Genomic DNA, 15,076 nt, shown 5'->3' on the forward strand with positions numbered 1-15,076 from the left:
TAAATATTAAGCCTTTTTTTTTTGCAAATTTTTATACCTTTTAGATTATGAATGCTTCATTATTTCATAAATCATGATTTCACATTTTTAATTTTCACATGCCATCTTACTAGATTTAACCTGATGATCTAATATTCGGAAAAACCCCAAATCCCGAAGAGTACGGATCTCTGTCTTTGTACTGTATTTATTGGCATGGTTATACTCTTAAACACTTCATAAAGTTTTTTTAAATGTGGAAAGAATATACTTCTCACAGATGTACAATTTCTAAAATTTCCATGCTTTCTTTCCACAGAAAGAGAGCGACTGCTCCTCGTACCTTCCTTGGTTGCAAAAAGAGTGCTCCAATAGTGCCTGTATCAGTCAAATAACTAAACTGGACTAAACAATACTGCCCGAGATATGTGCATAAACAAGCCAAGACTTGTCCCTAGTCGATAATGCTGCCTATAAGTTCACTGGTGGTGGTGCTAATCTATTTTTTGTTTCTTCGATTGGAGTGAAATTGTAAGACATAGAACTATAAATGTGATTGATTGGAAGTTTAACCAGCCAACTGCAGCCTGGAGGAAGTAGCTGATTCAAATGATAAAGGACCTCTTAAAAAGACCTTTGGTTGAGAACTGTTTTATCAAGAAATGGTGACAGTCCTTTGTGACTGCAAACCATTAATAAAAAAACTTGGCTTCTCATTTACCAAACTGAAGGGGCACAAATAGTTTCTGTATCATCTTCATTTTACTGCAAGAAATCATGAAGTGAAATACACTGGATATTAGTGTTGTTGACCATCAGGTGCTTAATCTGAAAGATCAAATAGACAAAATCTACAAAGAGATTTCAAAATTCGATTCAGAAGTGAACAACCTAGGGTTTCTTGTGAAAATGCAAAAAATTAAGACTCTCCTAAAATAGGTGTTGGAGATAAAATGATAACTGGAACAAACAGCAGTATAAGAATCAACTTCTGAAAACTGGGACTGACTAGCCACAGGAACGAATATATTCCTGGAAAGGATTGAGCTGTTTAACTTGTAAAAGTTCATGTCTCCTTCAAAATTATTCCATCCAATTTAACATGTTCATCATTTAGATTTTCCATTCACTAAAGACATCCTAAAAGCAGAAAAGTAAATTGTACTGATAATAAGGACTCGGATCACAATTGAAGCATACCAAAAACTAAAATGAAAATGCTTACATCAGGGAGACAGCTGCTCTAGATATTTAGATTTTAGTTTTCAAGTTATCAAGGTTATAATTTCATTTTCTTCTTCATAAGCTCCACAGCCTGTTACTGGGCCAAGGCTATCTCTCAAAATTTCCTCCACCTGACCCCCATTCAGTATAACTCCCCTCCATTAGTTATATTCAATTAACCTTAATTCCTCCTTGACATCATATATCCATCTAGTGGGTGGTCTTCCTCCCTCAGTTCTTGAGAAGATTATCTTTTTGGCTGAAAATGCATCATCATATTTAAGCACATGGCCCAGCTATCTGATACAAGATGTTTTTACGATTCTCACAACATCAGTTTCAGCATACTTCCTATATTTTCCATATAATTCATGATTAGAGAATCCTCCACATGACATTTTGTTGTACCAGTCCAAAGATCTTTCTTAGGATTTTTCTCTCAAAAGTTCATATCAGATCTTTCTCTGCTCTGTTAAATATCCAACATTCACTTCCGTAAAGGGCAAGAGGCCTCATCAAAGTTGTATATAAATTTAATTTAGTTTTTATGTTGATTAATTTGGATTTAAGTTGTTTTTAGTAACAGGCATACTTAAAATTATTTATCCTATATGCTGTTCCAGTTTTGTCATTTGTTTTTAAATACATGTTGCCACATATTGTGAATTTTTATTCAATATAATGTACAATGTTCTGATTACAATATATACGATTGGAGGATGTTATCGTCTGTTTGTTAACCCCTTAACTGCCGCGGAAAATGTACAAAATTTATTTCTCAGTGCCACGGTTTTTCACACAGGCGCGTATTAGTTATGTGATGTATTAGGGAGAAAATAAGTGCAAGTTTTACTTTCTAAAAACTGTTTCCTTTTGCAAAATAAAGAATAAAAGAAAAAAAAAATGAACACACAAAATTTAATGTTTTGAGTAAAAGTATAATAAAAAGATGCAAGTATAATAAAAAAGATCCCTAAAATGGAGTTTCAATCAATTCATTTTTAGACCAGTAAAGTGTAATATCAGGTTTCAGTATTATACCTTGTGAAATCAGTATGCCTAAACAAACACATATTTCTTCTGAACTGATTGAATGCCATGATTTTTTCTTGACTTTTCGTTTGCAAGGTGTTAGTTCATTTACTCGTCTACAAAAACGGTGAGTTTCAGCAACAATATGAAGCCTGAACAGTTCCTCAAAAAATAATTCAAAAAAGATAAATGGGTTTGAAACATCCGTTATATCTTTCTTTATTCCTGGAACCTACTACAAAAAGTAAACAAAAACGGAGGACACAGAATTAAAAAAAAAAATTACGTTTTACTCAAACAACACCAGCTAATACCATGCACTCATTACTTTCACGGCTTTAGACACATCCGTCCCTCCAGTTTCTCCCCACACTTCTCTGAAATAGTATCCTCCTTCGCATACTTTGTCAAGGTCATTGTGGTGTTGCATTCCAAAGCTTTGCAAATAATTTTATGGGTAGCAGCGCAAAGTAAATGATAGTATTTTGGAAGGGCATATATATATATCCCTGTGGCAGTTAAGGGGTTAAGCATTTATTTATTTTAGTGCTAGCTTTACATAAATACAAATGAAATCCAATTAATGTAATTTGTGAGTGGCAACAATATTTAACTTCAATTTGTTGTTCTAAAGAGAATATTCTTTAAAATTATGTATTAGAATGCTGGATTCTCTTGACTTTACTGGAAGAGTTTATCCTGTAAATGAATGAAGTACCTTTGATGTGTAATGTTTCTAGACTTTGTGGAGCTTGGGATTCAAAGACAGATAGTTTAGTAGCAGGAATTCAGTGAATTTTCAGATTCCATCATAAACAAATACTTTCAAAGTGTGGGGTAAACTGTATTAAAACTTTTCAAATCCTGCTGCAGGTTCATATCAGAATTAGATATATTTAGGTATGACATCATCAATAGAAACTACAAGTATCTTCCAAATATAAAAACTCACTCAATTACCATGAACATTAATGCAGATGATGTGCAATATGCAGAATTTGTAATATGTAGAAGGACTCATAATGAAGTTTACAGTATGAGGGCAAGACTTCCAAACTTACCAGCCAATGCTTTATTGCCTCATCAAACTTGACTTAATGGATTTTACTTCTGATGAATTTAATCCATCCATTTTCGAATAGGTGAGCACTGATGATTTTGAAATGAAACACATATAATTTAAGACATCCAAACTGTGCACAACAAAATTTTTACATTTAAACAAACATCTTGAACAAGACTTCAAATAGTTTGACAGTAACTCTACGGTGCTGAGCATCTATCTATGCCTGAAATTTTCACATGCATGAAGAAGGGAGCATTTGCCCTCCTTTCTACTTTTGGACCCACCTACACACATGAGCAGGTTTTTTTTACCATGAAATATGTCTTGAACCCACGCTGAAGACACCTGACAGCTTCTCATTCAGAAGCTTGTATCACACTGAAAGTGTCGAAGTACAATTCCAACACATAGCAACTAAAGGGAAAGGTTCGCATTAAGGTAAGTGAATAATCAAACATGCTTCTTTCCATTAGCCTATATAATCTCACTAATAAATGTTAATTATTGATAAGCACTGATTTTTATAGAAACAATAATTGGTTTCTGAAACTGATACACGACAAATTTTCAGAAGTCTGTAGAAAGTTTGAGCCTAGTAAGTGTAAAACATTGCTGACCCCTGGTATATTATGTGCAAGTGACGATTAGTTAAAATAAATAAATTACGTTAACAATGCTTTTGTGTAGTTATTTCAAAGCCCATTACTAATACATTGTAACAGCAACTTGTAGAACAGCATTTTTCATTTAGCATGGAAAAATGTGCTGCATGGAAGATATTAAAAAATAGAGAAAATTTACTATAATTATGCCAATTATTCATTCAGTACTGAAATATGTAAATGAAATGGCAGGAGAAGCAATACAGGAAGCCCCCCCCCAGGTTTGGCTATTTTATGCACAGTATTCTGTACTTAAACCAAGTAACTCCAAAGGTTCTCTAAAAAAAACCTACAGTTAAATTAACAGAGTTACTGATTTCAGGGCATGTAAATGAATTTGCATAATATAAGCCATTCCTTGACATAAAATCTTTATGCTAATGGCTAATTTTGTTTATGCAAAGCCTTTCTTCTCAGATTTTTGAGCTGGTTACTTACCCTTATAATCATGCCTCCAGTAGAAATTAAATTCTATTTCTCCGGCACACTACATCAGGGATTCTCAACCGGTGGGATGCAAGAGAAAAATAGGTGGACAACAGAGTATTTTTAACTACTAAATTCAAAAATCTCGTGAAGAAAAAGAACAATTGATAGACATTTCCTATGATCACACTCTAACTGAAGATTTCAAAACTTGTTAACTTTTGGCTGAACCGAAAAAAAGGATTTAACCCTTTGCGGCATGGTGGGTCAATATATGTCCCACCTAATTAATATTTATTTTCTCAGTTAGCAATTTCCGTTAGAAATTTTCTAATCTTTTAAAAACAATCTATTTTAGTTATTATTTTTCTCAGTAGATGTTACTACTATACCAGGGCTTAAGTTTATAAGCAAAAAATATTCAAAATAGGATCACAAAAGTGATATCCATGTATCTCGCATTTTTCAATATTTTAAAAATTTTGGTATACAATTTATGATATGTATGATTCTTTTTAATATTCAAAGGTATTTTATTTTCAAAAATCTTAATTGGATTCAATATTTTATAACATTAATTTTGCAGATGAAATAAAAGGGTTAAAATTTGTCCCACCACACACATGAATTTCCGCTCAATAGATGGCAGCACTCACAATTATTTTTTCTTTTCTTTTTTTAATCTACTTTTTTCGTGATTGCGCGCGCTTTTACATCCGTTGTAAGCTCTGATGTGCTAAAATGTCTAGAAAAAAATTAACAACTCAGGAAGCTTTGGATCTTTTTGCTGAATTGCCATCCGATTGCGACTCAAATGCTTCAAATGTCAGTTCTGATTCAGATGAAATTGAAATCCAGGAGAGAATAACTGAGGTTGAAGTTATTGCTGAAGAAGAAAGGGAACTAGTTATAATTTGTTTCGCTTTTTAAAGACACAGACCCATCTAAGCATGTGGCACTGTAAATATGGATCGGAAGTATCTACCCAAAAATTTAAAAGACAAATTTATGTCAAGAGAATATATAGACTTTTCATTTAGCGATGATTCAATTTATTGCATAAAATAATAAAAGTAATAGTAAAAGACCCGTTCCTATCCTGTCTTGCTTGGAAAAGGCAACTGAAATGAAAGAAATTAATAGAAAAGAACGAGATGGAAAGACAAAAAAAAAAGTACTGTGCCCAAACAGCATTATTTCATAAAATAAGAATATGGGATATGTCGACTGATTGATCAACTGAAAGGACTATATGAAATAGACCGCAAAAGCAAGAAATGGTGGCACATGATTTTTTTTTTACTTTTTAGATGCGAGTATAGTAAACACATTTATTCAAGTTTGTTCGCGAACCTGATCATGATGTAAAAACAATGAAAGATTTTTTCTCTCAGTTACAGAAGGTCTAATGGCACTTGCAGGCAAGAAAGAGCTGAAAAGAAAACTGAAATCCCCAGTTCAAATAAAAACTAAAAACCCGTTCGTACAACCAGAAAGAGACTAAAAAATGTAAGTAAAAAGCCAAAGAGAACGAGCAGGAGAAGATGTGCATATTGTAGCATATCGAAAGAAGAACGACGAACATTTTGGATGTGTGAAACATGTGAAGTGCTTCTATGCTTACAAAAGAATGAAACATGTTTTTCAACATTTCATGAAAAATGACTTTTTTTCAATTTTAATCATATATAAATGTTTTTAAATCAAGTGCCAATTATAATATTTTATTTAGTATCATATGTACGAGTATCAAATTTTAATCTTAAAATATTTAAGAAAATATTTTCTTTTGTTCCTAAAATTTAAAAATATTAAATATATACTATATGCAAAATGTGCATATGCAAAATTTTACAAGTCATGCATATATGCAATAAGTACAAAATGCATTTTAGTGTGTTTATTATGAATATTTTAGAATGCACGCTTTATTTTCTTTATTCATTCCACATATATTTTTTTTTTTCCTGCTATACACCAATATGCTATAAGACATGTGCTAGTTGCATGGTGGGACAAACGGTATCCCACCTTCCACCGTAAAATATAAAAGCTCAGAATTTTTTTCAAGTCTTAAAGGCACTTAAGTAAGTCCATCTGACTTATTCTAAGGCATTTTTTTAAAGATTAAAATGTATTTTAAATATGCGTGTCGCAAAGGGTTAAAGGCATTTCAAATAAAGTTATTAAACTTTTATTGCTTTTTTGCACAACTTATTTGACTGAAAAAGGATATGTTATATTTGAAAAATAAATGCAGAACAAAATTTAAAAAGGATCCTAATTTACGGTTAAAACTAAGTGAAATAAGACCAGACACACATAAAGAAATTGATCTCTCTGAAACATGCCCAAATTTCACACTAAATTTTAACATTAAATTATTATAACTTAAATTTTGATAGTAAAAATGGCAATCAATTTTTAATCTAATATTTTCTGTGTGTTCAAATTTAATATAAAAAGCCAATACATTGCACAAATGGCAAAATATTTTTTAAATATTTATATTGAGAAACTGAAAAATAATCATTGCAAAATGTACTAGTGGTACTAAAGTTTTTCATTTTTGTTTAGATGGTATGCGTTAGTCAAAAGGTTGAGAACCGCTGCACTACATCATTATTTTCTAACTGATGTCAGTTTATCTTTCTTGTGTAAATAAAAACAACATTATTTAAGAGCTCTCTTTCATCTAATTATTTTTTCATGGTTGGTTTGTCTAAATTAGAAGACTGAACACAATAGTTTTTATAATACCAGACTATTATTATTATTATTACAGTATAAGAATTGGTATTATCACATGAGCCATTATGTTTATTATTGGCAATACTGTACTCCTCTGTATAGTGAATAGTATAGTTCTATCTACTGCACACAGATGCAAGTAGCACAAAATTCTTTCTGAGAAAACACAGTTAATTGATTTTAAAACCATTCAATAACTATTTGCAGAGTTATTACTCTCATCCAAAACTGCAGTTTTTTTATGCAATGGACACAGTGATGTAAATTATGCTTTTATTGTTTCAGAACTACTGACATTCAGGTATGTTTCTTAAAATTTTCAACAAATTTCAGATTTACCTTCCATAAATATTTTTTAATGACTATATTATCTATAAGCCCTGGTAAATCACCTGTGGGACCTTTTTTTTTTTTTTCTTTTCTTTTTTACATTATGAAGATAGTTTTAAATAAAATGACACAGCACAAAAGCTTGAATGGAATCCTACTGCATAAACTAAGCTGACTGAAAACTGATGGTTGAAGCATAAATAGTTGATTAAAATAAAGGACTTTGCATGGTTTGCCTTTAGAATATTAAGGCCCGTTTCCACTACTGCGTATGCGTTTCTCCAATCAGCGAGCGAATTCACTTTGATTGACATCTGCAATCCGGTCGGTGTGCGGTGACGGATGACATACGGATGGAGTTCAACAATGTTCAACTTCTATCCGTATGTCTGCGGTTGCGTTGGGGTCACGTGGTGAAAAAGGAGCAATCAGGTGCAGTGACTAAAAATTAATGGCGGCAGAAGTAGCGAGGAACGCTCGCTAATAGGGAAAGAATGTTTTGCTAAAAAATACTTATTTCTGAATTAACATTATAGCGAAAAATCTGCGTGCTGAAAATGACAGCAATCAGCTGAATTTAGTTTAAAATGATAAGAAAAACAAGATAACTGCAACTACAGTACTTGTTCGTTCAAGAAAATCAGCGGCAAAAATTATCATTCCAAGTCCATGAAATAGCAAAATTTGTTCTGATAATCATTTTTTAGTTCTGCATACTCATTTAGCTTTAATGAAAATGAATGTCTGACTATATCAAACTGCTATAGCAAATTAGATATGATTAAAAGATTTGCTATTTTTTTCTTTTGAAACAGGTAAAAACTAAAAACGTTAATTATAAATTAAATTTGATAGCCTTTTAAATACTCCAGGTCATTGAAGAGTATGTTAAATTTGTATTTCCCTTTATAAATGTATCTTTTTGGATAACACATATTTGTAAGCACATGAAATATATTTTTAGCAGCCCGTTTAACTTCAATCGGAACGCCACTTTAAAAGATAATGATTTTTCCAAAAAAATGTACTAAAAGCTGAAGAACAAACTCTGGTGAATTTTTCAGACAATAGCAAAGTGAAATAGGACCAAAAAACTTAAGTTTTAAGAATTGATTTACTTGATGATGTATATAACCCAAAATATGCATGCGACTTACGTGTAATCCTAGCTTAGTGGGTAAAGCTGATGATAACGATGTCCACTTTTTGGAGTCGTGAGTTCGAATCCCATACGCTTTTTGCACCATGTCTGCAACTTTCTTACCTTTTTATTCCAATTTGATCTATATTCGTGTTTTATAATTTATTTCTATTATTATATGCATTAAATATATTGTTTTATTTATGCTCTTATTTATTTAAATTTTTCCCGCAAAAAAGTTTGAAAATTATATAATACTAATTTAAAGCATATCCTGTACATATATATTTGAATTTAACAAACATTCTCTATTCGTAAAAAGCAAATTTAAAGTTAATTAAATTTAAATGAAATTTAATGCAAACAAAGAAATGATTAATTATTGCTGTGCAAGTATCAAAATCCATGAATAAATATATAATTCCAAAAATTTATTAATCCTTAAAAAATTTATAAAAATGCATAAGTGAATAATGGGATAGATTATTAATCCTAAAAAAATTATAAAAATGCATAAGTGAATAAGAGGATAGCTTATTAATCCTAAAAAATTTATAAAAATGCATAAATGAATAATAGGATAAATAAATTTTTGGAATTATATATTTATTCATGGATTTTGATACTTGCACTTGATTTACATATGCTCTCAGAATTTAAATGATATTGTATATTAGTTCGCAGCAATAATTAATCCTTTATTTGTTTGCATTAAATTTCATTTAAATTTAATTAACTTTTAATTTTTACGAATAGAAAATGTTTGTTAAATTCAAATTTCATTCCTTGCAGCAATGGCGCAAGAGAATTATTTAAATTTAATTTATTTTGAAACCCTGCAGATATATATATATATATATTTTCGTTTCACTTTTATGTGAATGTATATACATGTGCTCAGACTTTGGGATGTTTATGACTCTAAACTTTCATTCCAATTAACATGAGACAGTATTAATGCCCTAAACATTTTTTTAACAAAAAATTACTATAATAATTGCTTTTAAATTCAGTCCTCTCCTGCAGAAGCGCAGGAATTAATTAATTAAATATTTCCATTTTCTTTACCTAATGTGTGTATATATAAAGAGAAAAATCTTACTTTTATAACTTCTTGTATAAAAAGAGATATGAATTAAAAATGTTTAAATTAAAAATAATATTTTATGGATTATGTATAAAATATAACTGCCCATAGTGCATTTTAAAACAAACGAGATTTCTAATAAATTATCCAGCTATGACCCTGAAGTCAGCGGTATACAAGCATAGCAAATTTTGCTTAAATATTGTGAACCTTTCCTTACAGTTGCTCTGTACTTTTAAAGTACCAACTATTTTTTAATCCCTTTAACTTTTTTATTTTATGTTATTTATTTGTTTACTTTTTCACTAACAGTACATTTTAGTTTTAATAATATATATATTATTTCATAATATTTAAGGCTTCTAGAAACACAAAATTTTTTTTTTAAATTTAGTTCAGCTTCTATGGAATTCGTGATGTTCATAATATGCATTATAACCTTACTTATCTAAAATTCCATATCAAATCCAAAACAAACAATACTCGCTTAAGCGGGAAAAATTCAGATGTTCAGCGTCGTAACTTGCGAACTGCTTGCGCCAAAATATTACAGTGACACCTAGCGGCGGAAAATGAAAATATTTTACGCATACGCAGCAGTGGAAACGCTTGTACGGATGCCGTAGGCGTGTCTTCAATTGACGCAACGCGTTCGTACGCAGTAGTGGAAATGAGCCTTTAGTTATGCAACATTTTTAAGCAGTAAAGACACTTCCTGAGCTTACATGTTTAGAGCAGGAAGGATCAAATGCTTTATATAACAAACTACATCCATTCTTGATATTACTGCATTATAAAAAAGGAACACAGGGAAGAAAATTGTCACACATATATATCAGTATGTTATGATCTTGGCAAAAACTATGTAAATTAAAAATTTAGTACAAGAAGCCATCCGAAAGTTTAAGAAATTGCTTTATAAAAATTAACATCTTATATCTTGCTTTTCTCAATTACCTTTGATATAGTCTGCATTAGATGATGAATAAATACCACTTTTCCCATAACTGAAACACTTAAAACCTTTTTTTGTAAAACTGCTCAGCAGCATCTGCATTTTTCCTATACTTCATTTTGTTTTATAGAAAAGAGAAATGTTTTAGGAGCTAATTTGGTAAATAATATACTCAGATAAACCATGAGTAATAAGATGTACTGTGTGGAAAATAAGATGTGAGCAAGTAAATGCATTTTTCATGATGCAAGATCCAAATTATAATGCTATTTTTAAACAAATGGAAGTTATTTTTTCAAAAATTAGAAGCAATATTTAATCCACACATATTGCTTTCCCATCATCCATTTTCACTTCAGTTGAATCAGAAAATGACCTCCATGATCTGAATGCTTAAAAAATATGCATAAAAAGAAGATATTAGAAGATCCTTGTCCTTTTTTCTACAGCCATCACACATTCAACAAGAATATGAGAAGACCACTTTACACGAAAACAGCTTCCTGCAGCTGTCATAAAAACAATATAAGATTTAAAAAATGCTTTGAAAACAGCATATTCAGCATAGCATCAAAAGTCCCTTACAAAATACACTTCCAGTTCATTCACCCCCCCAAAAGTTTAAATTGTTAAAAATCTCTAATAAATAATAATAATAATAATAATAATAATAATAATAATAAAAACATGAATAAAATCATGCAGAATAAATCTTATAACAAATCTAGTGACACAGTTCTTACATCATGAAGATAGAAACAGAAAGAAAAGCCTTACTCTTCTTCCTGGTAAAACAAATAGCAATGGGGTATGTGGCCCAATGTCTTTTTCATTTTGTATTATATATTAGAAATGCATGTACAGAAATTAAATAAAAAAAAAAACTACATTATTCATGCTCCGAGATACTGTAGGAATGAAAAAAATATATGAATTCTCTAGGAATTATATAATTTTTTTGCTCCGCCTAAAGAAAAACGTATACCATAATGCTAGGTTAACCAATGTGTTGAAATTTCGACTGGGTTTAAATGGCATTTGGCCACCTTCATAGCAGTGCAGGAATGAAACTGATTAGGGTTTCTCTTCCTTTTTTTACCTTCAAAGTACGTACAGCACATAGCAGTATTTTTAACTACATCTCACAAGGGTAAGAACTTATTGATTGATAATATTCTATTGTTAAATTAAAAAAATCAAAAATATTATTATCTATTTTATTTATAAGTGAAAATAGAAAATATATTACATCCACTGAATGTTGTTTCGAGATGTTTTCTGTATCAGACCTGCTCCTTCTAGTACATTAGTAATGTCATAAAGGCGTCGTTTAGGAACTGACAGAAGCGAACATGCAGTATTTAAGTTGACAACCTATAAGAATAAAAAAAGAAAATTTGAAGAAATTTTACATGAAAAGCTTAGAATTAAAATATGTCAAAATATTCAACAAACAGCAATACATGTTTTTATCACTTACAGACCACATGCAGAACTGACCAGCAAATACAAAACAATTTTTATTCATTAAAGAAATTGAAAATAAGAACAATAATAACCATAAAAACTGGTTGCAACCTATTTTGAGAGAATAATTAGAAAAATAAAATTAATGTACACTTACAAGCCAAAGCATTATGACCATCTCCCCATTTTTCAATGACCTTATCCGAACGATGTGAAGGGCCCAAGATTAAGCGAGAATGGTATTTAATTGATGTTGGAGAAGGTAAGGAATCACTCTTGCACTTACTTTTACAAGTGATGGAGCAGATTGTGATGGTCCAAAGACTTGGAATGAATATCCCAGAAACTGCATGACTGTTAGGCTGCTCATGATCTGCCATTGTTCATTATTATGCAAAGTAGATAAATGACAGCGAAACCAGCAGCAGATTCCAAGGTGCTGGATGTCCACACACCATCGAAAAAAAAGGACATCAAAAACTGTCCTGCTTGGTACAACAAGATTGAGACTCATAGTTGCGCAGTTGACAGCCCCATACAATGCAGGTCCAAGTGCAAGTGTTTCGGAACACACAATTCAGCAGACAGTGCAGTGTTGGATATGGGACTCTGCAGCAGACATCCCACTTGTGTGCCTCTGTTGTTCAAGCATCGTTGACAACTACGCATACAGTGGCCCAGGAACATTGAGACTGGACCTTGGATAAGTGGAAGACAGTTGCCTGGTCAAGTGAATAACAATTTCTTATTCTTCACATTGACGGTCATGTCAGGATATGTCATATTCCAGGAGAACAGTTGCTCCCTCCCTGAACAGGTCATACACAGGCTGGTGGTATTATGATATGCAGGACGTTCTTTTGGTGGCTCTGGGACCCTTAATTGTGGTAGAACAGACCATGAAAGCTTCAGAATATCTGAACATAATTGTGGATCAATTGCAACCTTACATGGTTTCTGTCTTTCCCAACTGGAAATGGAATCTTCCCGTAGGAGAAAGCCCTACGTCACAAGAATCGAATTGTGTTGGAGTTGTTTCTGGGAGCATAAGGACGAATTCCAATTAATGTCCTGGCCACCAAACTCAAAGGATCTTACCCCAGTTGAGCACATTTGGGATGCCACAGAGTAGCAGCTCAGAGCTCATACACTACCATGTCAGAATATCTTGACTTTGCATAAACTCTGTTTAGACATTTGATACAACCTGTCTCCAGTCATTTACCAAGCACTTGTGGCATCCATACCAAGGTGAGTTTTAGCTTGTTTGCAAGCCAAAGGTAATGCAAAGTGTTATGTACGTGGTCATCATGTTTAATTTCATCAGTGTATATATGGAATATAAAAATGAAAAAATAAATATACCCCAAAAATATAATTTTTCAGTCAGAAAACTTTCAGAAATATTCTCCAAAAGTACAAATCTGCCATTTTATGTTTATTATGACATGATTCTGTTCTTGTACATTTTTTAGAATTCTTTGGCCTATAAATGACCAATTCAGATAAATATTAAATATTCTCTTAGGCACAAACCTGATAATAAACAATGTGAACAGTAGAGATTTACGATTTTTAAGTCTTTCACACAATTAATTTCCTACAGCATGTACTACTTGTGTTTAGGGACAGATTTCATGGCAGGCACACTGAATTCTTGCCCTGGGGACCTGGAAAAACCCCAACTATACACTTTTTTTCTAATGACACTAAGTTTAGTTCCAGATGTGCAGTTTTAATTACATACACGATACAATCGACAGTAAAATCTCATAGCATGTTTATATTCACTTATTTATATTAATTCATTTCTACACTGCATATGCTCTGAGCAGCTGTACTACAGTTCCTCGGATCAATGGAAGTCTATTTGCTATTTTATACTTGCAAAGCTTCTCCTGCACTGCAGACATATGCAAATGCAGAGGGATATAAATTAGATTACATGCCTATGTATTAATCTGCCTCCGCATTTGCCATCATTCCAACATATATCACACGATTCAGATCTGGATTATGTGACAGCCATGCCATTACACAAACATTGTGAGATTGATCTAGCTTGTAACAGAAGACACTGTTGAAAGACACTGAAATCAAGAAAATCCAGAATAGTACCCCATCTCTCCCCCCCCTTTGAAATGCATTCTTGAGGCAAATCTTGAAATTTTTCTTTATTCAATTTTAGAACTTTTAACACCAAATTAGTAGTCAAGGAACATTTCATTACTAAACTTCCACAGAACTGATATTATAATCTCATGGTCCATTTTGATCTTGGTGGTATAAAAATGACAGCAAGCATCTGATTTATTTAGGTTAAACTTATCATTACTGTCAGCTCACTTTCTCAAATGGAGCTATCTGTTTCATAAAAGTATATTTCATGGCAGATTAAACACTTTCAACACTACTCTTTTTTTTTTTTTTTTTTTTTTTTTTTTTTTTTTTTTTCCCCACTGAAAGATCACTAGATGTTTGGTTTTAGGCAAAACAAATTCAAAACCTATGCTGCTGTAATGATTTTTTTTTTACAGACTTTATAACATTATTTTTACAAAATCAAAACTATTAACTTAAGTCTTCCTGTTAACTCAAAAATATGCCAAATTTATATCTAGAAGCTCTAAGAAGTTTATTATGAACATTTGCAAAATTGGATAATTTTCCCCCATAAGTAATGCTACAAATGAGAGTAAAAAATCATCTGCACTTTTGCAAAAAAGTATGTCAAATTTATGTCTAAAAAGTATAACATGTTTAATGAACATTTTCAAGAACAAAATATTTTCCCCACCATGTTGCAAGCGTAGAAAGATGCTAAATACTTCTCTAGACTCCAATACGATAAATATTTATTTACACTTGTTGCATATCGAATTTCACAAACAGAAAACTAGTCCCTGCTCTTTTGATTTTACGATGACTTAATGCTGCCACCCTTGCAAAAGAAAAA

The 15,076-nt window shown here is 31.6% G+C and overlaps 1 protein-coding gene across 1 annotated transcript in view; it reads right to left on the bottom strand.

Annotated features, from left to right (window-relative positions):
• The window catches only part of LOC118197693 (transcription factor E2F1-like), a 200,928-nt gene that overhangs the window by 44,379 nt on the left and 141,473 nt on the right, over positions 1–15,076 (bottom strand). The window contains exon 4 of the mRNA XM_085807189.1: positions 11,903–12,027. Within this exon, the coding sequence (XP_085663315.1) occupies positions 11,903–12,027 (125 nt within the window). The remainder of the gene's footprint in view (positions 1–11,902; positions 12,028–15,076) is intronic.

The sequence above is a fragment of the Stegodyphus dumicola genome, chromosome X1, assembly GCF_044657685.1.
Source record: "Stegodyphus dumicola isolate Sdum_Otavi_A_Nest chromosome X1, ASM4465768v1".
Taxonomy (NCBI): domain Eukaryota; kingdom Metazoa; phylum Arthropoda; class Arachnida; order Araneae; family Eresidae; genus Stegodyphus; species Stegodyphus dumicola.